The 27,473-nt window shown below is 50.6% G+C and overlaps 1 protein-coding gene across 1 annotated transcript in view; it reads left to right on the top strand.

Annotated features, from left to right (window-relative positions):
- The first annotated feature begins 1,060 nt into the window (after positions 1 to 1,060).
- Positions 1,061 to 27,473, top strand: part of CACNG2 (calcium voltage-gated channel auxiliary subunit gamma 2) — a 109,025-nt gene continuing 82,612 nt past the window's right edge. Inside the window, exon 1 of the mRNA XM_069491116.1 lies at positions 1,061 to 1,271. Within this exon, the coding sequence (XP_069347217.1) occupies positions 1,061 to 1,271 (211 nt within the window). The remainder of the gene's footprint in view (positions 1,272 to 27,473) is intronic.

The raw sequence follows: 27,473 nt of genomic DNA, 5'->3' as shown, positions 1-27,473 counted from the left end.
CCCCGCCCTGCGCCGGCCTCGCGCCCCCGAGCGGGCGGACGGTGGCCCGCGCCCCCCTCCTGGCGGGCGGCCGGCGGCCCGAGCGCGGCGCGGGCGGCGCGGGGAGCTGTCCAGTTCAGCACCAGCGGTAATGCAGTAGGTGGGAGCGCGGGCCGCCGGCGCGTGGGGGGGCAGGCGGGCGGCCCATCCTGCAGCAAGACGCCGGCCGCCTGGTTTCCAGGAGCTTTGCGGATAGGGGGAGGGAAACCCGCCTCGAGTCTCCGGGAGAAACCCCCTCCCTCCCCCGCTTCGCCGACACTACCCCCGCCACCAACAACAATAACCGCCGCCGCTGCTCGTCCTGCCGCCGCCGCCGCGCCCGCCCTGCTGCCGCCGCCGCCGCCGCCGCCGCCGCCGCCGGGGCAGGACCATGGGAGGCGAGACCCCCGCACCTGTGCAGCTGAGCTCAAGGGCTCGCAGAATACTGGGAAGTCTGGTCTGAAGAGAAGGCGCCGAGACCCCCCAAGGAAGAGAACTGGCGGAGCAAAGGATTTTCATGGCGCAGGCCGCAGAGCCGAGAACGAAGACCGGAGGTTGCATCTCGGCTCTTGCAGTCTCTAACTGTCTAGGTCCCGACCATGAGAGATGGTGTTGAGAATTCGGCCGTTCCCTGGTTCACTGTGGAAGCCATCTCCAAATTAGCTATCACATATGGAAACTGGAGACCAGAATTTTAGAAAAAGAGATTAAGGCATCTCACTTGGGGGGGTGGGGGGTGTCTTTTTATTTTTTTTTTTCCTTTTTTTTTAAAAAAAAAAATCACTGCAACTGGAACAGTTTGTGATCTCAAAAGGCAAGCCTCTCTTCCCGTGTGATCTTTATAATTTACACTCTTTTCCGTGAGCTTTCTTACCTCCCTTTTTTTTATAACTCCATATTCTCTATTCACACATATATCCATTATATTAGTAGTGGAATTATTTTTATTTTTATTTTTATTTTTTTTGCTTTAGTACTCGCACCCTCACACACACTCTCCCGAGAACCAGAAGTCGGTTGGGTGTTTATATAATGAAGAATTATGGGGCTGTTTGATCGAGGTGTTCAAATGCTTTTAACCACCGTTGGTGCTTTCGCTGCCTTCAGCCTGATGACCATAGCTGTGGGAACCGACTATTGGCTCTACTCCAGAGGGGTTTGCAAGACCAAAAGTGTCAGTGAGAATGAAACCAGCAAAAAGAACGAGGAAGTTATGACCCATTCTGGATTATGGAGAACCTGCTGCCTAGAAGGTATTTGATTTTCCATCTCCTCCCCTCTCTCCACCCCACCCCTCCCCTCCCCGCTCCCCCTCCCCACCCTCCTCCAAATAAGTCCCCTTCACATTCCACCATTTTCTTACTTCACTTCTTCCACCACAGATCAAGGTTGGTTGGGTTAGTTTCAGAGGAAAGAAAATCAATAAGCAAAACCCCATACTCCACTCCCTCGCCTCCTCCACCCCCCTTCCCCCAAACCTCTTCGTTGGAATAATCTATGATATGGTGAAAACAACAAGAGATTGTCTTTAAAAGTCAAAGGTGCTCTCTGCCTGCTTTGGAACCATTAGGATTTGCCGTTGGATTTCGCGTTGCTGTCAGTGGGAAGGGAAAGTAATTGTTTCTCTAATGCTGCCCCTCTTTTCGCAATGAAGAATTCAAAAATGTTCTTCCTTTTTCCCTCCTCTTCCTCTTACTCCCCAAAAGTCCCAGACACATCATCATCTGCAAATCTCCTTTTTAAAAAAAAAAAATCTGTTTTTTCGAAGAATCCTTATTTGGTAAATCCTAATTATTCCGGGATCTCAGGCTGAGTTCAAGAGCATTTCGTAATGTCTATGAGCCACACGTATCATTCAAGGCGGCTGGCTGCGTGTATGTGTGTGTTTTAACGTTTTCAAAGTCTAAAAATACATACGTCTCTCACAGGAAACAAGCCCAAGTTCTAATAAACAGCAATTCAGTTGCAGGTTAGGCTGAGAACCGATTCGCTTCCACACAGAGTGACATGTCTGTTAGCCAGAGCGAGTAGAGTCAGCACTGCAGCCGGTTTGGGAATCAGACATTGTGCAGGCAGCCAGGGAGGGAGGGAGGCGAGGGCATGGAGAGGTTGAGGGGGAAATTGGGGAAGCAGTGGGGCGGGGGTGTCAGCTGTTTGCCTTGATCTTGCAGGGTTGCTGAGGGTGTGTGCCTGTGCTGTGGGAACAGGGGCCCCCACGGTGTAAAAGCTATGAGATCAGGGTACAGATGAAGGCATGTGCTTTGGGGACAGATTAATAAGCACAGAAAACAACTCCTGCAGGTCATACAACCTGCATTTAGCAACAGACTTTAATGTGAGAGACTGCATTTGAATGGCTACACATGTCTGTGTGTGCAAGCTACAGCCACCCATAGAAGGACATGCACAGAGTGATACATATGTTTCCATGTGGAAAGAAAGGCTTATGTGCTTTGCTTCTGATATGAACCAACACTGGAGGCCGTTTGAGGCAGCGTCGGGAAGCGGGGACTGCAGGACTGTTTGTTAAGCTCAACATGGGATGGTGATGCAGGGAGTTGAGACCAGGAGATAGGGGAGAAGAGAGGGAAATGGATGGGTGAGGGAGAAACGGATGTGGCCCCGGGGGTCTAACCCAAACTGAGCAAAAGCCGCTCTTGGGGAAACGGTTACGTCTGGGAAAGCACAGATTCCATGCCCCCTCCGAACATTCTTGGTGCAAACGGTTGAGTGATGGCTGAACATGTTTTGAATAGCTAAGTGACTTCATTGAGCGATGGTCTATTTGACGCATACTGCATTTGGTGCCCTTTCTCAATCCAAACCGCTGCCTTTAACATATTCTGCAGAGGAGCTCTATGCTGAATACTATATGCTCTTCCCCAGCCAGGGAATCAATATCAGGAAATTAATAGGGACTGTTTTAAACACACACACACCCCTCCTTAAAAAAATGAAAAGCCTTTCATATAGCTAGTCATTAACGGTGGAAAGACTTCCATTTAATTAAACATTTATGACAGACTTCTATTCCAAAAGAGAAGAAAAGCAAAGTGAATGAGGACTGCTTTAGGGAAATGATCACAGAGGCAGTTTGCCTTCCTCAGATTTTAGTTAGATGGATGGAGGGAGATATGTAGCCAGGAGATTAGAGGAAAGACAGCACGTTATTTTAGGGTAAATACACCCGGCAATCGGTGGGTTGGTGTAAATATACTTTTTTTTATCAGTGTTTTATTTGCACATTCTTAATACCGTGATCTTTTAAACATATAATTCCCAGAAGGTAAGAAGACCGGGGGTAGCTTTGGATCACTTGTGCATTAAAAGGCTTAAGTATTTTCATTAAAATTCCATCTGTTTGATGCCCACACCTCCAAATGTGCTGCCCACCCTTTAACTTTCTCTCCAAGCCGCACGCCCTCCCTCTTCTGAATCATCTGTGAAGGGTTGGAATTGCAACACTTCCCAAGGATTGTGTGATGGGTTTAGGAGCTGCCTTGGTGGTCCAGCCCCGGGCACTAGCCTCCCGGCGGCGGCGAGGGAAGGCTGAGCCAGGCTCTCTTCGGGGTTGCTATTCCCCGTCCACTTGTAGCCATGGCCCCGGCAGGAAGGGCTGGTGCTCAGGGCCCTATTTCGACCTGGCCTTTAATTTCCAAAGCCTCTGTCAATATAGGGCGTTGCAGGCCTGGGGCCACCTTAGGAAGTTCAGCCTTAGCTACTTAGGAAGTGGTTTGGAGATTTTAAGCTGCTTGTTTAAGCTGCACTGATTTCTAAGGGCTCTGATAGGTTTAATTAAATGGGTGTGTGTGTGTGTTTCACTTATTTCTGAAAGTTGGCATAGACAGTTCGGCGGGGGTGGGGGGGGTGTTGATGTGTTGGCTTTTATGAGCATTCAGAAAAGGGTCAGCCTTTACGGAGATCAAGTTGTCAGGGCTTCGGCTTCCCCCAACCTGTGTTTTTTGTGAGAAATTGGACTTTCAAAAAAGCTCTCCCCCATCATCACCTTGTTTGTGTTTTCTGCCCATATCCACGAAGTTGTGAACAGATTTCAAATTTCTCTAAGATGCTGCTAATGACTCCAGATGAAAAACAGCCCTGTCTTCCTCTGATCTCTTTTGCTCTCTGGTTTTCATTAGGCTTTTTGTCTCCTGAGATGATTCTTTTCATTCCCCTCTTGATGAAAATAAGAATCAAAAAAAAAAAAAAATGCCCTTGCCTCTCTTGCTGCTTTTGAAATTAACTAGTCTGCTGAAGAATGAGAAGAGACATGACCACCTGTTAGGGACAGACACAGCGGGAGGGGGAGAGGGATCGAGAAGAAACTACCGCCCTTGTTTTTCCCCTGTGCAGGGTAATTCCCTGCAAACTGTGTGTGTGAACTTGAAACCCCAGCAGGCTGGTGTTCTTAGTGGGATTTGAGGAGCAGGGGCTGGGCTTGGGGGACAGTGTGCACACGGATGCAGGTAGGCGGAGAATGATAGAAGTTACTGAACATTTCAGGAATGCTGCATCAAGGGTCTCTGAATGGAGAGATGAATTGGCCCTTTCAGGAAAGAGTTCAATAAATCTCCAACACCTTGTTCCAAGTGAGGTGTCTGGGCTCAGTGGCTTGCTGCTCACGATATTAACCTCTGTTGTCACCTAAAGGAAACATTGTCTCCAGGGACAGCAAGAAATTCAGTCTTTGTGTTTATTTTCTCCTGCTCCTTCCTCCCCTCTGTCCCAGCTCCCGGCTCTCTCAAAGGATTTCCAGCCCTGCAGAGGAGGAGCCAGCAGCTGGTACAGTGTGGCCCGTGGCAGAAACAAACCCTCCACGGTCCCTCTTTCTCTCCCTCTCTCGCCCCTGTTGCCTTTCTGGGAGGCAGAGCAGAATTCTCTCTCTCTCTCTCTCTGATCAGGCTGTCACATGCCCTTTGCTGAATGAGCTCCTCTTCCATCAGTGGCTTCTCCTGTCGTCCCCTCCCCAGGCTGTTGGCTCTGCCAGCAATTCTACATCTTTGAGCAAGAAGTGTCTCAATTGTCCCAAATTGTCTTTTCCAAGTTCATAACTGCACAGCCCTGGCTTGGCCTGTGAGGTAGTGGAGTGCCCCATGCTTGGTTCAGCCATGGCTCTCTAGTTCTGCAGAAGGAAAGGGTACATCTTTTATTTTAGGAAAATCAACAGCCTTTCAGACACTCTTGCCTTTCAGCGTGGACAAGCTGAGTATGGAAGGTACTAATGGACTTCTCTGTAATTCCCAAGTTAATTTGACTTTCTTTAGGCACTTTGCACATAGTTGGTGCATAAGAAATATTCACCAATGGATTGATGCAGAAATTCTTAGAATCACTGAAATGAATGCGAACATCGTAAGGACACGTGACAATCAAGTAATCAAGAGAGCGAGGAAGAAAGGGGGAGAGAGACGGAGAGAAACAGAGAGAGAGAAAGAGGAACGGAGGGAGAGAAACGGGGTGAGGAAATCAAAATGACTTGTTTGTTCTTCCTGGAACTTCTTTTTTAAGAGAATAATAATGAGTCATGAATCCATTATTATGGATATAAAATAAGTGAATTCAAAAGGAGTCAGTCATTGGGGTTGCATGGCTCCTAATTGGCTAAAGTGAAGGCAAATTATTCAAAGAAAGGTAAAGAAAAATGATTGGTACACACAGCCTCTATAGGGAAGGAAAAAGCAACCAGTTGACTTTCTTCCCTTTTCTTTTAGAGTATACCAAAGTTCAGTTTGATCTATTTTTTTCCTTTCTTTTTTCCCCCACTTATTTTTTATGTGTATATATTCATGGGGCATCAGTGCAATTTTGCTACATTGATATACTGCACTGTGGTGAAGTCAAGGCCTTAACCGCTGATGAAGTGCAGCCGCCACTGAAGCAACACACACTGTACCCCCCAAGCACCCTCCCGGTATCCACCCCTCCCAGTTCCATCTCGATATTCACCAGCATGGACACCTCTGAGCAGAGAGCTGGCATCACAATGGACCATATCTATTTACTTCCCCCAGAACCTTCCACTCTTTGGCAAACCTCCCATCCAATTCGTGGGACCCTGACAACTTTCCCCAAGGCTTGGGTTCTAATCAGCAGTCTCCGTAGAGCCGGCCCAGCTTCACTAGCCAGTCCCACTTGTTAGCCAAACCTGACTCCTCCACCCGTGAGTCCCAGCCCTTCCCACTGCCCTCCCTGCCCTTGCTTCCCTGGTCCAGGTGAGCAGAATGAGGCTCCTAGGAGCCAGACGACACACCAAGGTCATGTGGGCAGAAAGTGGCAGAGCCAGAACTTGAATCCAGGCCTCTTACGACTCATCGAGCTACATTTTCCCCCTGCCACGTGCACCCTGAAAGCCTCCCGAGAGCTCTGTGCAGTGGACCCGAGCTACTGTGGCCGCCTTTCACATTCGCTGGGTGCACTGGATTCTATTCTGTCTCTGTCCCACTGTGTCCCCCACGGAGCACCCAGGAAGCCTGAGTTCTGAGCCACCCGACTGCCCCAACATACCACCCCCTCCTAGCTGCTGTCTTGAGCTGCCCTGCACCTTTCAAAGTGGCAATGACTTTCCCCTGACCCCCTCACTCCTGTGAACCGAGTAGCTAAGGCTGAGGAAGTGCAACACTCAATTTCCAACCCCGAACTTCAGGCCAAACTCACCACGCACCTCTTTATTTTTGTCCTTTCATTTTGGAAGTGTCCTCGATGTAAATGATCCATTGCTTTATGATTTCAAGCATTTTCAGAAAATTGCAAATTTATATCGCCTGTAACTTGTTAAGTTTTCAGATGTAGCTTTGTGGTGTAATGGAAAGAATTTTGCAGCCACGCAGACCCGGGTTCACTTCCTGCACTGCAGCCTTGTGTGTTATTTGGGGCGAGTTATTTAACCTCTCCAAGCCTCTTTTCTGTAAAAAAGGAAATATAATATCCTCCTCAAAGGGTGGTTTAGGGATTAAATGAATGGATGTCTCTCACCTGCTTTTCCCTGACCACCTCATTTGAAATTGCAACCAACATCCTCCACCCCACACCCCTCGTATACCTCCTTAGTCATTTTTGTTTGTTTGCTTTTTGGGGGGTTTTTTTGTTTGTTTGGTTGGCTTTTTTTGAGACAGAGTCTCACTCTGTTGCCCGGGCTAGAGTGCCGTGGCGTCAGCCTAGCTCACAGCAACCTCAAACTCCTGGGCTCAAGTGATCCTCCTGCCTCAGCCTCCCGAGTAGCTGGGACTACAGGCATGCGCCACCCTGCCCAGCCAATTTTCTCTCTATATATTTTTAGTTGTCCAGCTAATTTTTTTCTATTTTTTAGTGGAGATGGGTCTCACTTTTGCTCAGGGTGGTCTTGAACTCTGGACCTGGAGCAATCCTCCCGCCTTGGCCTCCCAGAGTGCCAGGATTACAGGCCTGAGCCACCTCGCCCGGCCGGCCCCCTTAGTCATTTTATTTATTTTTGTGTTTACAGGTGCCTACCCCCTTCTAGCACACTGCACTGCTTCTCACTGTGTTCCTTGTCTGCCTCCCACTAGACTGCCAGCTCCATGAGGGCAGGGATTTTCGTCTGTTCTGCTCCCTTCTGTACCCACAGCAACCGTGACTGTGCACGATGTCACCCTGCCCTTGTTGATAAACAAATGACCACTGCCTGCCACGGGGTGGGGGGGGCGTTCAGCAATGGTGATCCCTTCATATCGCCAAAGGATTATTCTTTATACATGGTGAGCAGTGGTGGCCAAAGCATCATTTTTTATGACATTCTGAAAAATAAATAATGAACTCAACACAGAGGAGAGAGCAGCAGCAAAGAGGGAGGGAGGGAGAGAGATGGGGAGAAAGAGAGAAAGGGAGTTTCAACACACCAGGGACGATAGTGAATAAAGAGAAAGGGAAGTAGTGCTTAGAGAGAATAAACGCCTGAGAAGGAAGCTATGGGGGTGCAGGTCCCGTAAATAGATCCCGGCCACATCTTCCGCCCTCCACGCCATCCAAAGTGTCTGTCACACAATCTGACCACAGGCAGCTTCCCGTGAGTGTTTGCTTTCAGGTGAGGGGGAGAAGAAGATATACCTCCAGACTGATAATGCAAGAGACTTTTTAATTTATCAAAACTCAATGGCTCCTTTTAGCCTCAAATATAAGTATTTTGGCCAAAAACTCATATTCAAATGAAATATGAATTTCAAGTTTCCAGGTTAGTTTACAGCCACGGATCAGGCAATTCCTCCACTCATTTATTTTCTTGGTTAAATCTTTGATGAGCCCCTACAAGGTGCCAACCGCTAGCTAGGCCCGGGCTTGGGGACATAACGGGAAGCAGCATCCTTCAGAGTCACTGCCCTCAGGGTGCCGAGAGCCTCACGGAAGAGGCAGACCCAAATTCAAAGACTCTCACACATACATTACATATATATTACATATACATTACAACTCTGATAAATGCTATCCAGGGAGATGCATGAGACTGTGAGCTTATAATACTGGGATTGTATGTAACCAGGGAAGCCTTCCCTGAGGAGGTAAGATGGGAATGGGGCTCTGAAGGATGAATAGGAGTTAACTGGGCGAAGAGAGGAAGAAAGAACAGTCCCGTAAGTCAGAGGTCAGCAAATGCAGAGATGGAGGAGAATAAAAGTGAGACAAGTACGGGGTGAAGGCCAGGGAGGCTAGAAAACCGAGAGGGAGCGGACGTGTAGCGAGAGAGGTGATGCTGGATGGTGTAGGAGGGGGAAGCAGAGTGGTCAGGACCCCAAGGGCCTTGTTAGTTTGTTCAAGAGTTTTGCTCTTTTTGGTCTTCAGACTTCTTGCTTATAAGCTGTGTGACCTAGGGCTAGACAATTCTGTCTCTGTGCCTCACTGTTACCATCTGCTGAGCGGAGATGATAATGCCTGTCCCTAAGGCTGTTGTGAGGCTTAGAGCAGCCCATTCCCTTTGTACCTTTGCCTTGCTCCTGTCGCTTGCACCCCAGCCTGAGTGCGGGGGTCTCTTGGGCCTCACAATGTCCCATGACAGTGCAGAGAAGGGAGGAAATAGACTCAGCTAAATTCAAATCGACTCAGTTCAAAAAATACTAGTGGAGGTGTTGACGGTGGGGGCCGCGCTGTGTGAAACATAGGCGTGGTGCACGAGCCCCCAGGCCTGCTCCCAAGACCCTCCGGGGCGTCTGAGCAGGGGATCCTAAGGAACAGGCATCTCACAAAACAGCTTCATTTCATCCTAGACGTTTGAGACAGCCGCTGGCATCGCCTCTCCTTATTACCCTCCCACAAATTCAGAGAGATTCCTGGCATCTTTTACAATCAGTTAGGATCATCGAGGATTTGAGCTAGAATTTGAATGAGGCTCAGTTATAACCACTAGACTTTTTAGAAAATACGAATGAGAGTAGAGAGATGTTAACTGTGCTCCCCAATGCCAGACATGCATGTCACCTGCCATGGGGCTGTTCGTGAACCACCATGGCCTGGGCAGCACCCTGGTTCTTTCTTCTGGGTGCATAAAAGTCTTTCTTCTCCCAGTTCCATCTCCTCTCAGTTCTAAGACACCACCAGTTGCAAAATGAACTAGCTACCAAAAAATTGCCTTCAGGGGAGGGGGAAACAAATTCGACATTCCACATTAATTAAAATGCACTGTAATTTCAGAAACCTTGAAACTTAAAATATGTGCCTTAGAAGCAAAGGAAGAGGTGCGCTATCTTGCAGGCAGGGAGAATGAAGGCAGGGTGCTGAGAGAGCCGAAGGGATTTTTCCAGCTTGCAGCTCGTGCCTGCCCTGTGACTCAGGAATCAGCATAGAGCAGAAGAATGTGGTGCTACCAGCAACTTTCTTGACCAGGAAAAGGGTGATCGTTGCTCTTTGTTCAACAACTGTTCCCCGAGCACCTGCCAGGGATGTGCGAGACTCAGGGTGGAGTTGAAAGGCTCCTTCTCCACCCTCGAGGAGCTCAGTCTGGTAGAGAAGACACACCAGTGAACAGAGGATGATGTCGGCACAGCGTGAACACAAGCACAAGGGATCGTGGGAGCATGGAGACCGGGGAGGAGGGCGTGCCAGGGAAGCCTGCGTTCTGAAGGATGCAGGACGGGTGAGCAAGCTAAAGCAGGGAAGAGCATTTCAGGCAGGAGGAATGGCATGTGCAGAAACGCCAGATGCCCACGCGGGAGTGCCAATGGTCCCGTGTGGCTGCAAGGTGGAGGGCAGGGAAGGGTGAGGCCGGGAGGCCGTGGAGATGTGATCCCAATGGGACAGAAATGGCTCTTGGAGCGGTCTGTGTTTCAGCATGATAAAAAGGCAGGGTGGGCAAAAGGTGGTAAGCCAGGGAGGGTCTCCCACACTCCAGATCACCGGCCGTTGAGGGCCTGACGGATGGATGGGACGGGTGGTGGTGAGAGTTACGGAGCGGTGAGAGGCACAGTGAGGTGGTTGCAGTAACCGGGTGACTTGCGCTGAGTCGGTCGTGGTCAATGGGGAGCGAGGCGCGAAGGGAGACCGTGGGGGCTGTGCAGCGGCAGTACCTCCAGGGCTCCTCGCCCCACTTCCGGGGATAACGGGCGCTGCTGAGCACACACTGCGTGCCAGGCCCCGCGTTACAAACGGGCGATTACAGCGAGTGTCCACTCCAATGTCGCTTCTCAAGCTGTCTTCCTGGCCACCCTGTCCAACGTGGCCCCCGGTCGTGTTACCCTCTTTTAGTGCCTTAACTTTTTATTTTTATTTTTTTAGCATTTACTTGTTTCTGACCTGGGTCCCCCATAAGACTGTGAGCTCCATGTCTGCCTGTCCACCGCCATCTCCCCAGAGCCTCATCCACTACCTGGCACACAGGGTCTCAGGCGCTGCGTGTTGAATGAATGAGCAGAGATTTGGTGCCTGGCCTTGAGGAGCTGCCCATCCAGGGAACGAGACTGGCTTTTAAGCAAAAACGCCAAGCAGTCTCTTCTCCTAGGCTTAGCTGGAACCACACTCTCCCAAACCCTTGAGAGCAGGCAGGTGTTTCCCTTGCACCCTGCAGTCTCTGGGGCCCTCCTGGGCTGCGGCTTTGCCTTAAAGCTTCAGGAAGCTGATAAGCCTTTGCCTGCGGGGCGGTGGTCGCCTTTGCTCTCCGTGGAAATCCCTGTTAGTTATTGCCCGGCCCAGAGGTACCGACTTGGCAGTTTGCGCCTGAGGAGCCGCCACCCTGTTTGCTGATTGACACTGTATTTATTCAGTCTTCCCCGGACTCCGTTGACCTTGGGTAGTCTTCCAGCCGCTCACAAGAATGCCAAGGATTAGGTACACAATCCCAGGTGTGTGGCTGCTGTAGCCTCGTTGCACGGAGAGCCCACCCCTTGCTTTGCCACACCGTCCACCGTGCGACTTAAACGCCCCAGTGCAGCCTCTCCGGCCAGGCCCTGGGCAAAACCCAGACGGCTGGTGCTGACCCCTGGACCTTCCTTCCCCCAGCCTTGCTCTCCTCTCACTCTGCGTCCAGGTGGTCACGCTCTTCTGTTGCATTCCCCCAACCTGCAGCTCCATCTTTATCTCCCATGAAGGACAAGCCTTATCCTTTATCCTTCCTGAATTTTCCCTGAGGTTGACAATTCTCCTCCCCAATTTTCCTCCAGCATATTTCTTGCAGAGAACAAAACAGTTGTTTGCAAAACAACGATTCTGCCATCACAACACTAAGAGCAATAGTAATATTAATAATAGCTAGTCATTCACGAAGTGCATCCTCTGTGCTAAGCACTGTGTTAGATGCTTTCCAGAGGTGATCTCTTTTTAATTTTCACAATTCTGAAGATATGTGCCACGATACCCATTATCTCCATCTAAAGAGGCTCAGAGAAGTTAAGTAACTTGCCCGAGGTTGCACAGAAAGTGGCAGAGCTGGGATACCCAAAAACCTGTGTGCAGCCTTCTGTTACGCTAATTATATTGACAAATTTCCCTTGGCCTCCACATGTGTAGATAAATTTATTTGAGAAGTTGCAGGTAATGCTGAGTGGAACTTGCTGTTTGTACCCCCTTGCAGTGAAGTCTTCAACATTTTGAAGTTTAAATTGGGATAAGCTCCTTACCCAGGGCAGAGTGGGGGGAAGGTAGAGGGGCAGACAGAGTCGCTCGTTGCTTTGGAAACAGAAGCGTGCCTCAAAGTGCGAGGACGTCCCTCCCTTGCAGCGTGTGGAGACGGAAGGGGCGACTGCAAAGACCGCCTCTCCCCTGCCTTTTTCCTAGAGGACCCTTTCCCAGCCACATCCTACTTTGTCTTCAGGAGGTAGAGAGGTTGTCACTTCCCCCAGTGTCTCCGCTGCCTCCCGCCCTGCTCCCACCAGGGTTAGGCTCCCTGTCTCTGTCCTCCCACGGCGTCCGTGCGCACCTCTGCCACAGCACCTGCCCTCTGCCGTGTCGCTTGCTTCCATTGCTGTCTCCACCTCTAGACCGTGAGTTCCCCCAGCCGTTTCTTCACCAAGATTTACTAAGTTACGACCACGTGCCAGGTACCATCCTAGGCAGAGGTGTGAGAGAGTGCGGGGGGTTTAGGGGACCCTGTGAGGTCAAGGCCATTGCTGGAGGGCCGGGTGTGCGGGAGGGGAGGTGTTAGTAACGAGGGATGAGATTGGACAGAGACCCCCTGGGGGATGGTTAGACTGCGATTGTTCAGTGTTTGTTGGATGCAGGAAAGAGGGAATGAATACAGGACATAGCGCAAAGCTTTGAATCTGACGTTACAAAGCACGTTCAATCTCAGAGTTTTCCAGGCACCATCATAATCAGAGTATGTGTTTGTTCCTGCCGGGCCTGAAGTTCATGTCAACTCTGGCACCTGCCAGCCCGGATTCGAATCCCGACCCTATCCCTTGCCAGCCATGTGAGCTTGGATGCAGAATTTAACCTTTCTTAATTTCTCATGTGTAAAATGGGGGAAATAATTGCATCTCCTTACGAGCTGGTTGCGAAATTTGGGGAAGATGCTCCGCATAAGGTGCTCACCAAGGTGCCAGCGCACAGTAAGCACTTGGCCAATGCCAGGTGCTTGTGAGTCGTGTGTTTACTATCTATTATACTAGCAGTTGCGAAGGGTGACCTGCAAGTGCTTGTGTTTGGCCCTCAAATGTTCTACAAATTGAGAACTTTCTTATAGAAGTGCACATTTTTGGCTTCCCTTGAAAAAAACCAGAAGATTTTTGTAACCCTGGGTCCCATCCCTGCTTGGCAACCATCCGCAGGAGCTGGGCAGCAGATGTCTCTTCAGTGTGGCAGGTGCTCCGCACTTCCCCCAAGTCCCCACTGCTCCCAAGCGGCTTACGTGGCTCACGTGGCTGCTTCGCTCCTTTAGTGGCCTTTGCCTGGCCTCTGTAGGCATCTAAGTTTGCAAGTCCTCCTCTAGGCCCATGGCGGATTACAGGCGGAGCCTTTGTCTTTTGACAGCTGAAAACATAACTCAAAGGACGCCAGCGCAGACAGGGTAGAGCAGCTCACAGAAGCAGAGGGACCGAAGCCAGGCATCTGTAAATAAACACATAAATATCCCACAGCCCTGAGCGGTGCTTGCTGATAAGATTCAGGTAGAAGGCTAGCCTCAGCTACTCCCTTTTAAAGAGCATCCCTAGGGTGAGTTGCTGCTTTTAAAGAGAGAGACTCTCACCCATTTTAGGCCACCCTCCCAGCTTTCCTTTCAGAGGCTGACATTTTCCGACCTTGACCCCAGTTGGGGAAGCACACCCTGTTGTGCTGACCAACCACGTGGTGTGCTTTATTCAATAACTAAATGCCAGGTGCCAGGGAGCCAGGCCACGCTGGCGGTGCCGGCTGCAGGCAGAGGGGAGCAGGCTGGCTGCAGGGCCCAGGGAGTCTACACGCCTCATCTTCATCTTGGGAGACTTCATGGAGAAGAAGAAAATCGTAGGATCTTTCTGGGTAGGAAAGATTGCCCAGCAAATGCCCAGAAAGGATATGAACTTAAAGATAGGTAGTTTGATCTGGGAGAATGGTCAGATCTGATCCAATTCGATAACTTTTGAATGTTTAATATAAGTCAGGCTCTGTGCGAGTTCACAGGCCACAGAAACAGGTCAGCAGGGAGTGGGGGGTGCTCTGTCCTCCGTCTTTCTCGCCTATTTTATTTTCTTCGGCGTATGGTATGCTCTCTTTGTTTGTTTGTCTACAGTGCATGTTATTTCTCTCCACCCAGAGCATAAGCTCTGGGAGACCAGGGTCCTTGGCCTGTGTTATTTACTGCCGTAGCCCCGGGGCTGAGATCAGCACCCGGCACACGGCAGGTGCCTGGTAAATGTGTGTTGGGCGCCATGAGGCGGCCCCTGCTCTGCAGGAGATCAAGTCCTAGACCAAGACCATTACCATCGAGCTCAGGGCGCTGATACAAGCACGTGCAAAGTTGAGAAAAGAGAGCAACTCTATGAGGAGGTCAGAAAGGGGACCTAAAGACAGTGCCCTCTGCAGTGGGCTCTGAGGGATGAACAGGAATTTGCCCGGTGGAACAGAGAGGGAAAGCCCAAAGCACCTGAAGGAAGTGAAATCGCCTGAGGCCCAAAACAGCGCAGTCAAGGAGAGAGCAGAGCACTTGGTCTAGAGCAGCCCCTCTCAGACTTCAACTTGTAGACACATTACCCGGATCTTGTTGAAATGTGAACGCTGATCCTGGGGTGCAGGTGGGGGCCGAGACTGTGCCTTTGGAGCTCCCAGGTGAGGCTGATGCCACAGGCCTGCAGACCACACTTGGAGAAGCAGCGCTTTGGAGCACGGCCGGGCGTTTTGGTGGACGTGGGTCTAAATCCCACCTCTGCTGCTGGTGGGCTGGGCCTGCTTCTCTACCTCTACCCTGAGGGTGATGACCTCCCTCCCAGGCACCGAACGAATTCAGAGTGCATGAGTCTGGGAAAGCCATTAGTTCAGTCCCAGCACTTTCTATAAGTCCGTTTCAGCCAATATTATAATTTATGGTTAAAGCGGGTGACCAGAGGTATGAGAAGAGAGCTGATTTTCCCTGAGAGCTAAGGTTTGAGCATCTTCTGTGTGCTGGGCCCTGTCCTAAGGACCTCATGGATGCCACCTTCGCTAAGCCACACAGCACTATAACATGGGTGTTACGATTCTCATTTTACCCAGGAGGAAACAGAGGGAGTGTATGGTTTCCTATTGCTGCTGTAACAAATTGCCACAAATGCAGTGGCTTAAAACAGTACACACTTATTACCTGACAGTTCTGGAGGTCAGAAGTCTGAAGCGGGTCTCGCTGGGCCAAGGTGTCAGCAGGGCTGGTTCCTTCTGGAGGCTCCTGGGAGAACCCACTTGCCTTTTCTAGCTGCTAGAGGCTGCCACCTTCCTTGGCCTGTGGTCACTCCCTCCATCTTCAAAACCAGCAATGTTGGACAGAGTCCTTGTCATAACTCTCCTGCCTCCCTCCGCCACACCTAAGCACCTGTAGTTACAGTGGGCCCACCCACGTAATCCGGGATAATCTCCCTATCTCAGGATCAGCTGATTAGCAGGCTTAACTCCACCTGCAACCTTAATCCCCTTTGCCAGGCAACGTAACACATTCACAGGTTACAGGGACTGGGACCTGGACACCTTATGGGAGGACGTTATTCTGCCTACCTCGGGGAGTGAGTACTTAAAGAACTCTCCTCATGTCGTAGCCTCAGAATGGAACACCTGGAAGGGATTTTAGAGTTTATATCAGAAAGGATTAGATTTGACTACAAGTAACTGAAAAATAAAATTAACAGTGGCTTAAATAAGGCAAAAAGTTTATTCTTTTTCAAGTAAATGAATCTGGAGGCATGAAATACAAGGCTGGTCTGGAGGCTTCACAAACTGGTTAGCAACGCAGGCTCCTACCAGCTCCCTGCTCCACCGTCCCTCCAGGGTATCCTTCAACCTCACAGTCCAGCAGGGCTGCCAGAGCTCCAGCCACTGCCTTCACATTCCACATAGCATGGTGAAGGATGGCACAAAAAGACAGGGCAAAGGGAACCTTCACCTGGCTCCTAAGGAGATTTCCTGAAAGATAGCACACAATAATTTTGCTTTAGTCTCATTGGCCAGAAATATGTTATATGACCATAAATTAGCTATAACGACGTCTGGAAAAGATAACCTTTATTCCAGGTGGCCACATGCCTGGTGAAAAAGTAGAGGTTCTGTCGCTACGGGAAAAGGAAAGAGAGAAGGTGACTAGCAGTGATGCCACAGGGCTCTCCTAGTCCAAACCCTCACCTTGTCATGGGAGAACGTGAGGCCCAGAGAGGGAAGGGTCTTGTCCCTGTCGCGGAGCCAGCAAGTGGCTGTGTGAGGGCCAGAACCCACGTGTCCCAGTCCCAGGCAGCAAGCAGCACGGGCCTCCAGCCCCTCGCATGGTGACTGGCACACGGTAGCTGCTCAGGAGTGCTGTGGGACAAAGGGACCTGGCCACTGCAGCACACCCGACGGTCCCTCTGGGCCACCCGCTCAGCTGCTGCCTCTCCCAAGGTAGACGAAGCCCCCAGCGTGGGGAGGCCCGGCCCACTGCACTCCTGAGTCTCCTTGGCCCCTTCCTCCCGCTTGTCATCTCTGTACCCCTGGGGGAGCTCCGGGCTCCTCTCTCTGTCCCGCAAAGTCTTTGAGTCCGAATCCGAGGTGCTTCCACATGAAAGAGCGAGCGGCAGGATTTAGCAAGGAGAAGCCTGAAGTCACACTGAGAAATGGGTTTCCCTCTTCCGGGTTGCTCTGCGACAGGGACACCTCCTTACAGAGGAGGCTTTATTTCTGGGCAGGCGGGCACTGTCGCTGTTGTCCTGGCATCCCGTTCTGACAGGGTGAGGGGGCTGAGGGGAGCCAGCAGAGGGGGTGGCAGCGCTCACCTGTCTCCCGCGGGCTGGAAAGCCCAGGAGCGCCACCCTCCGGCGTTCGCCGCCTGGGCCAGGTCAGACGTGCGCGAAGATCTGTACTTTCTTACACTCTCTGTTGTCCAGGCTTGCTCTCCCCAGCCGGACAGTACAGCCCTTGAGACAGTGACGGCGTTTAATAGTTAAGGAGGTGTCTGGCACATAGTAGGCTCTCAGCAAAACTGTTAATGAAAGAAGTAGCAGGAAAGGGAGAAAGGATGGAAAGATGGAGGAGGGAAGGAAGGAACAAATTGGTCTGCGCCTTGGCTTGCCCGGGGAGCAGCAGCTCAGGGAGGGGGGGGCTCTCCCAGCCTCAGTCCCCGAACAGCAAACAGCAGACGCCCTGCCTGGGACCGAGTTCACAGGAGAACATGAGAGCCTGGCCCGAAAGGCCTGTTTCAAAGAGCCTCCCCTCCGGCGTGAGAACATGTGCCTTTGGGGCGTCCCAGTGGGCCTCTGGCCGCCAGGGTTACAAGAGCGTGGCCAGAGGCAGAACAGGTGGGGCGGCCCCACCCCGTGTCCAAGGCGGTGGCTTTCCAGGCCACGGGAGAACAGGAGCCAGAGGTGGCATGAAGGATGCGGGGCCCTCTCAGAGCAGATGGAACGCTCGAGCCCAGAGGGTCCGTGACAGTTGGCCGGAGCAAGGGAAACAGCAGCAGACCGCAGGGAGGAGCCTGCCTCCCCCCAGGCAGGGAGAGACACCCCCTGCTGTCCCCAGAAACACTGCCCGGGGAGCCCACTGAGAACAGCACAGAGAAGCACCAGGCTGGGGGTGGGTATCCTGGACTGAGTGACTCGAGGAAGCCACAGAGCCTGTGGCCAAGGCCCAGGCTCGAGTTACAGGCCAGGCCCTCCGACAGCAGGACCACACACCACAGCAGCCCGGGACCAGTAGATTTTCCCTAGAACCCAACCACTTCCTGCCCTAGTTTCTTCCGGGATTGACTGGTAGCACGAGCGCCAGAAGGAGCCCGGTCTGGGCCTCAGACAGGCCTGGGTTTGAATCCCGACCAGCCCGGCGACCGCAGGCAGGTGCTCAATCTCTCTGAACCCCCGTTTCCTGTCTGCCACAGAAAACAGGAACACGGCTTCTCAAGCAGCATGCTGTACAGATTAAAATCATCTATATAAAGGCCTTGCACACAGAGTAGAAGCTCAAAAGATGGTGATGTTTTAAACCAGGACTCCCCGCCCTTCCATCATCTGGGTACCACGCACGCAGTTTTGCTATATCCAGACACCCCCCATGCTGTTATCAACCAAACACTTACCTTTAAATTAATCCCGTTTGAGCCTCATCCTGAGCAATAGTATCCAAGAAATCACTGATTCAACGCACTAGTTATATTTTTAACACACATTAAAAATATTCAGCTTGAATCTGTTGCAGTGTTCGTCCCTGTACCACCTGAATCCATCTCAGATGCCACCGTGGGCCCACCAGCCCCTTCGAGAAAGCGCCGTGCTGGCTAATAACGCATCTGCCGGGTCTGGAAGACGTGGCGGGACTGGTGGCCCTTTGTCCCCGTTACTCATCAGCTTTTTTCTTTAGGTGATAAAAGAGGCACCGGCAGAGAAAGTGAAAAGAAGGTCAGAGGCCAATCCACAGAAATCGCCTGGACTCCAAGAGCCGTTCTGAGGCGCTGGAGCTCTTGGCTCTTAGTTAAATTTGACCCATTCTTCCACCTAGGAAGGGCGGTAGGTGGACAACAGCCCCGGGAGAGAGAGATCCTGCCTCCCTGGTTCACACGCTGGTCTGTGCTACAGGGTTTTCCTGGCAGGGTCTTTGGGAGATGTCCCCACCCAAGACTCCATCAGAGCGAGAGGGAGTATTCGCCCCCTCGAATCTTTCAGACACAGGGTTTACCTCTCACACGGAGAGGTGCTTGATGGAGAAGCTACGAGATCTCTCGGGAATGGTGTTCCCCGGGGTGGGAGAGGAAAGGCCGCTTTGTCATCACACTAACGGCTGTCTTGCGTGACAATAATGACCGAAAGGACTGGGGGACTACAGGGAGGGTCTGGAATAATGTGACACACAACCTAAGAGACAGGAACCCAGGTGACAAGTCAGGAAGAACACAGGCATTTCCCTCCCTACTCTCAGTCCTGTCTCCCCCTTAGCTCCGTGGCCTTCGTCTGCCATCATCTCCATAAGTAGGCGCTGAACCTGGAGTGTGAACTTCACCCCGCGAGTGTTTACTTGGAAGATCCAACACTGTCTTGTTAGACCCTGGACCGCTGGGAAGAGACACAGTCGTTTCTTACAGTTGAATGAATCAACACATGATTAAGGATATAAACTAATTTCTGGGTATCAATGTGGGGGTCGGGACTGAACGACAGAGTCTCTTGTCTGCACAGCAGGAACAGGCCCAGAAAGACAGACAGGCCGCCCGGAAGGAAGCGTTGAAAGCAACTGTGCTTTTCCCTTTGGAGGGACCCGAGCGATCGTGAGTTAGTTGGCTGTAAGGACCCCCTTTGGGATGGCAGGCGTGGGGGAAGTAAGCGTTCTCGCAATGAAGCTGATGGGATTTTAATAGCCAGACAGATGGCCTGAGAAAAAAAGGAAGATTTTTTGAAAGTGAGGGAAAACACTTCCATAGCTTCCCTTCAATTAAAACAAAGTGAGAGCCGTCCATGCTGGAGAGATTCATCACCATTATTAGTATTGTCAGCTCGGACGTCTGCTTTTTAATAACTGCGTGATAGAGCATCAGTAATAAACTAGGGCAGGATCTTCAAACATATGAGAGGGTGTAACTGTCCACTGACTTTCGATGCAATTATTATTATTATTTTGGCTTCGTTCGATTTCACAATTTAATAATGATCCCAAATAATTGCATTGTTGTTGATCTCATTTATGCAAACATTTATCACTTACTGGACTCTTTAGTGTCCATCCTCCTAAAAGCTGAGGTTGTGCACAGCCCATCCTTGAGCAGCCGGCATTTCTGAAAATCTGAATCCAGAAAGCTGGGGCGGAGGGGGAAATACGAAGGAAAGGAAGTCTCCAGAAAGAAGGGAGGCTGGAAAGGGAAGGGGAGAAAAACAATGTCTACTGAGCACCCTCCTGTAGGCTAAAGGTTATATTTTGTCCTCACAACAACCGCGCAAGCTGTTTCAGGGTCCCCGTTCTGCAACGGAGGAAGCCGGGGAGCTGAGAGATCGAGCAGTTTGCCCGGAGTCGCACAGCTAACAGGGGCAGAGGTGGCAGTCGGCCTGAGGACGCCCTCTCTCCACTCTCTCACTCCTGCACAGGGCTTCAAGCCCTGCACCTTCCCAGGTCTCGGCCACACTGTGGGAACCATCCCCATCTGTGGAGACGCACCGTCTCATAGCGTTCCTGCAGTGCGTACAAGGGCAGAAACTCACACGGGAATTCTGCCTCCTGGTCTGTCTGTGTTACACTTCCCTAATTCAATTATCAGATTCTCCTAATGGCTGAGCATTGTAAAGACGGGCTGATGGTAGAAGGAGGGTTGGTCCCCAAGAGCATGCAGCCTCGCCATCCTTTGGCTACCCCAGAAATGGACCCCATCGAGAGAGGGGAAGTAATTACCCACAGGGAACGCACGTGTGCCGTGTACACACCTGCCGCACATGCGCAGCTACCCTGGGGTCTCCTGTAGAGACCTTAGTTCATCCAATTCCCACAGCAACCCCCGTGGCAACGATTCCCACTGCACAAATGAGAGAACCAAGGCCAAAAGAAGTTAAATGGTTTTTTTCAGGTTAGTCATTGATGGTGTTGGTATTTAAACCCTGTTGGATTTAAGTCTAGCTAATAGATTCCAAACAACTTCAGCATCAGTGGTATAAATTTTGAAAAAAAGACAAAAGAAAGGAGTGGGAGAGATTAGGGATGTGACCCAAAAAAGAGATTTAGAATAAAGGTGGCTGCCCAGGGGACTATGGATTTAATTCCTTTCCTGCCCAAAAGCTGACACTTAACATTTAATTCCGCAAACATTTCCTGATGTCAACCATGTGCAGATCATTGTGCCAAAGCACCAGGTGCTGACCAAAGATTCCGATTTACTGCCTTCTTCCTTTTTAAAAACTTTTGACTCTGAGTAAAGAGATGTACTCCTTTTGGGAGGGATTAAATGAAGCAGTTGCTCTTTCCTATGCTGTTTCCAAGTAGGAAAGGTCTGGTCTCTCTGCTAGGGCACCTGGGGGTGTTCTCTGGATTCTAAGGTGCCGCATCAGTTGCCTTTAGGGCCTGAGACCTAAACCACCTGAGAGAGAAGGAGGGGGGTGAAGAAAAACTAAAAGGGAGGAGCCATTGAAATGTAACCAAAAATTGAAAGAAAACGATAGATAGATCTTTAGCTTCTAACTTATTCATGAAGAAAACAGATACAAATTCTTAAAATAAAATAATAAAAAATAGGGAATAATTTTTCTATTTTCCATTCGTATTCTTTAGAAAGGATAAATTTATAAACAAAGATGTTGACAGGGCCGGGCACGGTGGCTCAACGCCTGTAATCCTAGCACTCTGGGAGGCCGAGGTGGAAGGATCGCTTGAGCTCAGAGGTTCAAGACCAGCCTGAGCAAGATCGAAACCCTCTCTCTACTAAAAATAGAAAAAGTTAGCTGGGAGTGGTGGCATGCACCTGTAGTCCCAGCTACTCAGGGGCTGAGGCAGGAGGATCACTTGAGCCCAGGAGTCCGAGGTTGCAGTGAGCTATGATGATGCCACTGCACTCTAGCCTGGGCAACAGAGTGAGACCCTGTCTCAAAAAAAAAAAAAAAAAAAATGTTGAAAGGAGAAGAAAAGAACTTGAGAGGTGAAGGTCAGGACCAGAGTGGTTCAGGTGTGGTGGTGGTGATAAAGCTGGTGGTAGTTGTGACTGTGGCCCACGTGATGGTGCTGGAGGTGGTGCTGACGGTGGGGATAGTTAATGACGGTGATGAAGGTGATGGTGATGAAGATGGTAATTGTGATGATCACAGGCATTGTTATCCTAGTAACAACTACCACCTAACAATTCTTCCTACTATGGAAGACCTTTAACTTGCATTACTTCATTTGAGGAGAAAAAGTCTGGATTTTTCAAAACAACAACAACTATTTCTGAGTTCCCTCCTGAGTGTCATCCCAACTCAGCCAAGTTCATAGAAAAAGGAACGGCTGGAGTGGGCTCTGTCTCCATGCCACGTAAGTGGACAGTGATCTAGGGAGAAAAGGACAGCTATGGAAACTAAGGTGACAAAAGCCCTCCCCAGACTTCCCTCAACCAATCGCCCCCACCCCGAGGTTATTCACCCAAATCAGTCCCCCAAAATTGATAGTACTTAATGCCCCTGCCACCTGATAATTATTTAGTAGCTTTCATAAGGTGCGTAAAGGATTGTAGTCTGCTTCCTAGTGGATAAATACAAATCATTTGTGATAATTGAAACATAGTTATGTTTTAATTAGGTAGCAGCCGAGAATGAAAAGTCCACGGAGAGCCTCCTCCTATAACCCCTTAAGGAGCCCTGACGTAGCGGAGGGGAGTGTTAATGGCAGGTGCATTTGCTCTTTTCCGCATTTTCCTATGAAGGACTTTAGCCCCTGACTGTCAGTCTACCACACTTCGCCCGAACACATCACACATCCTTCTTTTAAAAAAGAAAATCCAGGCCGGGCGCGGTGGCTCACGCCTGTAATCCTAGCACTCTGGGAGGCCGAGGTGGGCGGATCGTTTGAGCTCAGGAGTTCGAGACCAGCCTGAGCAAGAGCGAGACCCCATCTCTACTAAAAATAGAAAGAAATTATATGGACAGCTAAAAATATATATAGAAAAAATTAGCCGGGCATGGTGGCGCATGCCTGTAGTCCCAGCTACTCGGGAGGCTGAGACAGGAGGATCGCTTGAGCTCAGGAGTTTGAGGTTGCTGTGAGCTAGGCTGACGCCACGGCACTCACTCTAGCCTGGGCAACAGAGTGAGACTCTGTCTCAAAAAAAAAAAAAAAAAAAAGAAAATCCAAAATGCTGAAAATGCTGACAGATAGGCTGCCAACAACATGATTTCTTTAAAAATAGCCTAATAACTGAACATCAGATCAAGGCATGGCCAGCTGTGCAGGTTGCTCTGGCCATGCCAGGTGCCGCAGTAATTGCCTGCTCTGTGTTGTGCTGCAAACTGTAATTGGGAGTGTTGGCTGTGTCAGAAGGCTTGACATTCCAACAATGACTCAAGCCGCGTGTCCTTGGGAGGAGGGGGTGCGATGAGATCGATGGTCCGAGTAGGGCGGGGACGTGGGGGAAGCAGGTCGGACCCTGGGAGCGCACCTGGGGAGAGAAGAGCTTGCTGCGCAGAAGTGAGGCTGCGTCGTCAGTGTTTTCAGAGAAGTGGGTGGCGTCGCGGTGGCGGGAGGAGGAGGTAAGCGGTCTGGCTCCAGTCCGCTCTAGGGAAACGGAGGGGGAACAGGTGTGAATGACCAGCATGGAGGTGGGAATGAGGTCGTATCTGTAGTGTGGAGCTGTGGGGGGAATGTCATCGCATGTGCAGGGGGAAGGATGGAGGCAAATTGGGTCACGTCTTTGTGGAAATGATGAGAGAATTGGGTCAGAGCTGTGGGGGAGAAGGCTTGAGAATTGGGTCGAGTCTTTGAATAGAAGGGGGAATTGGGTCAAATGTGCATGTGTGTGGAAAGAGGGTAGTAGAAGGTGATGTGGAGAGTGGGCTGATGCTCTCAGATCACAGGGCAGGGGGATGAGGAAACAGCCTTCATCCACACGGGGGTTAAAAATTGAGCAACTAGGTTCTGGTCATTTCCTCCAAATCCCATTGACTTGCTGTCTCCCCTCGTAGCATCAGACTTAATGCGCTTTCCTCCTCCTACCCCGGGTTGTGTGACATAAATCTCAGCCAGGACAGGTGTAATTCATTCTTCAGCACTTTGCAAGCTAACCCAAATTGGCATGTGGGGAGGCAACAATCCTATCGCTTCACGTGGCCTCATTTTACCTGGGATGCAAGGCAGTGAGCAGCTGCCCACACCTTGGGTTTCAGCACATCAACAAATTCAATACCGACTCTCCCTTCTTTCCAACCATCGGCATCATTGCATGACTCGGGGCCTCAAAATACATTTTGCAAATAAAAGCTGAGTAATAAGTTCATTTTAGCAGCTTCCAAACTGGCTTTGTTCAAATCCTTGCAATCATGAGGCAGTCAAACCACAACAATACTCAAAATTATACTTCAAAGGAATGTACTTTTATTAATCAGCTGAACTCCTATTGGCTACTTGGTTGAATAGAACTAGTCTCAAAGCAAAAATGGAATGTGCAATTCACAACCCTGTCTGCTGTGACACTCTACAGAGAAATGTATTAAATCCACAGAACTTTATTAAGACTGAACAGCACCACGGGGTCAGAACATGCCAGTATATATTTTCTGGTAATTTCAGGCCTCATTTATGCGCATGTGGGTTAAGTAGGGGTTTCTGTTGAAGCACACACTCATGACCTGCTGTCTCCTCTTGAGACCTCCGTATGGAGTTATAATGAATCTGATCATATAAGGCCATGTTGGCTAAATCTGCATCTCGGCGTCTTCTAAGAATGCCTTTCTGTTGACGTGAATCACAGTGGTCAATGAGATGAGCTTGTAGTGGCTCCTGCAGCAGGTGGACCTGTCTGACCCACCCCAGAGGGAAACGCACACGTAGACAGTACAGTGGTGGGGAAACTGTGTCATTTTCCATAGACCAGAGGATGCTGAAGGCTCCTTAGAGAAGAAGAGAGACCTAAACATCAATGCTTCCTGTCCTTCAGGTGATAGCTGGCGGTATTTTGGAATTACGGGGATAGATACCTGATAAATGTACTTTTAGATCAAATAGTTTGGCTCTGGTTTTTCTCGACTCTTAGAATGTTTGAATGCAGAAGGATCTCGCAGATCCTGAAAGCCTTCTCCAGGAAACGAAGAGTGGAGAGACCTAAAAGGGAGTCGTTCCCTCTGCAATTCAAATCAAACCTTCATTTTCTTCAGCGGAGTTATTTTAAGTCATTCATTATTATTTTTCCTCTGAAGCAGAGGCTGTTTGATATTGTAAGATTGTTAGAACCAGACAGAGGAAAGAGGACACTGAAGTATTATTCTTGCTGCAATTTCAGATGAATTTGCTGCTGACAAAAGATTTTTAAAACACACACACACACACACACACACACTTCATATTAGAAGGAATAGAAAGAGAGACAAGCTCCATCAGGCAGCTCGGGGAAATTAGGTCCCTGCCATTTTTCCAGGCCATTCGCTGAGGTTGCTCCAGCAGATGTTCCCAGGCAGTGGGGTAGAGGGAACGGCACCGGATGTGAAGGCAGAGAATCTGGGCTGCGGGCTGTGTCTTCCGCATCTGAGCATTGTGACCTTGGCAAGGCTCTTAACCTCTCTGAGCCTCCTTTTCCTCCTCTGCAGAATAGAGGGAGCAGACAGGACCTCCCAGTTCAATAGCAAGTCCAGCCTCACAGCAGCCCCACGGGGGCGGGAGTGGCGGCTTGATGCTCCGAGGCCTGTGCTTCCCAGGGTGGCCGTCAGAACGGGGTTGAAACAGGCGTCAGCTGGTGACCTTAAGCCAGTTGTTCGGCCCCTCTGAGCCCCACATTTGTCATTTGCAAAATGAGTAATGCTGCCATTTAAATGAGCTCCCGAAGCGGGACATGCACTTGCTGCGTCCTGGGTTTGCCATAATCAGAGTCATGTGCGCGAGTCACAGCGGCAGAAACTACTGTCCTAAAGAGAGGGCCACGGTCCCAACCAGAGAAGGATCCGCGGCTGCCCACAGGATTCGGGTTGGGACGGACTTCTAAGACGGGAGTAATTAAAGAAAGGTCAAAGTGCAAACTGCTGGTGTGTGGTCACAGCTACAGGGGGGACAAGATCAAAAGAGTCTGTGAGAACTCATGTTGGGGCTGCAAACGCCCTGCTGTTGGGGTGGGACCCCACAGAGGGCTCTGGTGTCACACGGGCCAGGTGTGATAGCAAGCGTCACCACTCACCGGCCCCGTGGACACAAACCTGCTTCCCCACTCTGTGCCTCCTGCGAACTCGGGAGGGTAGATAGGTCTTGGTGAGGGTTCAGTGCCACGGTGCGGAGAGCGCACTCAGGGCAGAGCCCGGGTAAACAGTGGCTGCTGCCGGCACTTGCTATCGCTAACAGTCACCGTCGAGTAGCAGTAGCATAGGAAAAGCAGGCTCTCTTTTCTTCCTCCTTTCTCTTTCTCAAATATCTCCCTGCAGAAAGTGAGAAGGGACGAGAGCAGGATGCTACAATGACAAGGGAACGGGCTGGAGGCAGGAGAGAGGCACGGTGGGTGGCCTGACCCTTCTGCCTTCACCAGACAGGCTTAAATTGGAAATCTGACGTGGCCCAGCCCAGCGGTTGTGTGATAGGACACAGTTCCCAGGGCCGTCATCCATACGGTGAGACTTGCCGTCTCAGAAGTACCCCCAGTCCTTCGAGAAAAGTCACCATAAGAGGAGGACTATGTGTGTCGTAGGTGGAACTGACACCCACTTGGCTTTAGACACTGATCAGAGCTTACCTGTTGTGTCGAGGAAGGCGAGGAGGGGATAGGACTCATTTTTTGGATGGATCACCCACCTCATAAATTACCTTATTTAATCCTCTCGCCAACCCCATGCATCACAAGGGGCAGAATTTACTGAGCACTTACTATATGCCGGGCACTGTTCTAAATGACTTATGTGTATTACCTCATTTTCATCCTTACGACAACCCTTTGAGGAAGGCATTATAATCAAACTTGTTTTACAGACGAGGAAGCTGAGGCTGAGGGAGATTAAGTTACTTGCTCAAGGACACACAGCCAATCAGCAGAAAGCTGGGATTTAAGTCTGGCTCAAGTGTCCAACTTGTCCCCTTACCTTCCTCTCCCCCGCAGCACAGCACAGTGGGGAAGAACGTGGTCCTGGGACTCAAACTCCCTGTGTTGAATCCACCCTTCGGTGGTCTGCATTAGGCCTCAGTTTCCTCATCTGTAAAATGGAGATAAAAAGAGTCCCTACTGTGGGCATGGTTTAAAAATTCAATGAGAAGGAAATGAGTGTATTCCCAGTCCGTGCTGAGGAGGTGGGAGCTGGGAGCGGTCACGTAGCTTGCCCGTGGTCACCCCCACTCCCTGCTTAGAGGTGGTAGAGCCCAGGTGGCCACTGGGTCTGAGCCCACCTGGTGGTGCCACCAGCCAGGACAGATGTCAGCCTGCAGCTATCACCATGGGGGCAGGGGGGGTTGCCAACCAGGCAACACCTTCAGTGGCCAGGGCTGACTTGGCCAAGCATGGGCACCGCCAGGCTTGTGTCTTCCTTGACCTCAAAGGAGGATGGCTGCCATGGCCCGCCAGCGATCACGTGCAATCACGAGAGATCCGTACAGGACCCCGTACCGAGACGCCCTGTCCCCCAGCAGGCACTTCCCTACTCCCGGCCACACTACAGCCTCTCCCTCCAGCCTGGGCGTTTTCACTTCCTGACAGTGACAAGTAGAGACGACATATGTGAAAGCTTGTGCTTCATAAACTGTAAAGTGCTCTGTAAGCTGTAAAGTACTCTGCCCTCACA

The sequence above is a fragment of the Eulemur rufifrons genome, chromosome 16 (assembly GCF_041146395.1).
Source record: "Eulemur rufifrons isolate Redbay chromosome 16, OSU_ERuf_1, whole genome shotgun sequence".
Taxonomy (NCBI): domain Eukaryota; kingdom Metazoa; phylum Chordata; class Mammalia; order Primates; family Lemuridae; genus Eulemur; species Eulemur rufifrons.
The sequence above is the reverse complement of the archived record's forward strand: the minus strand, read 5'-3'. Positions and strand labels throughout refer to the sequence as shown.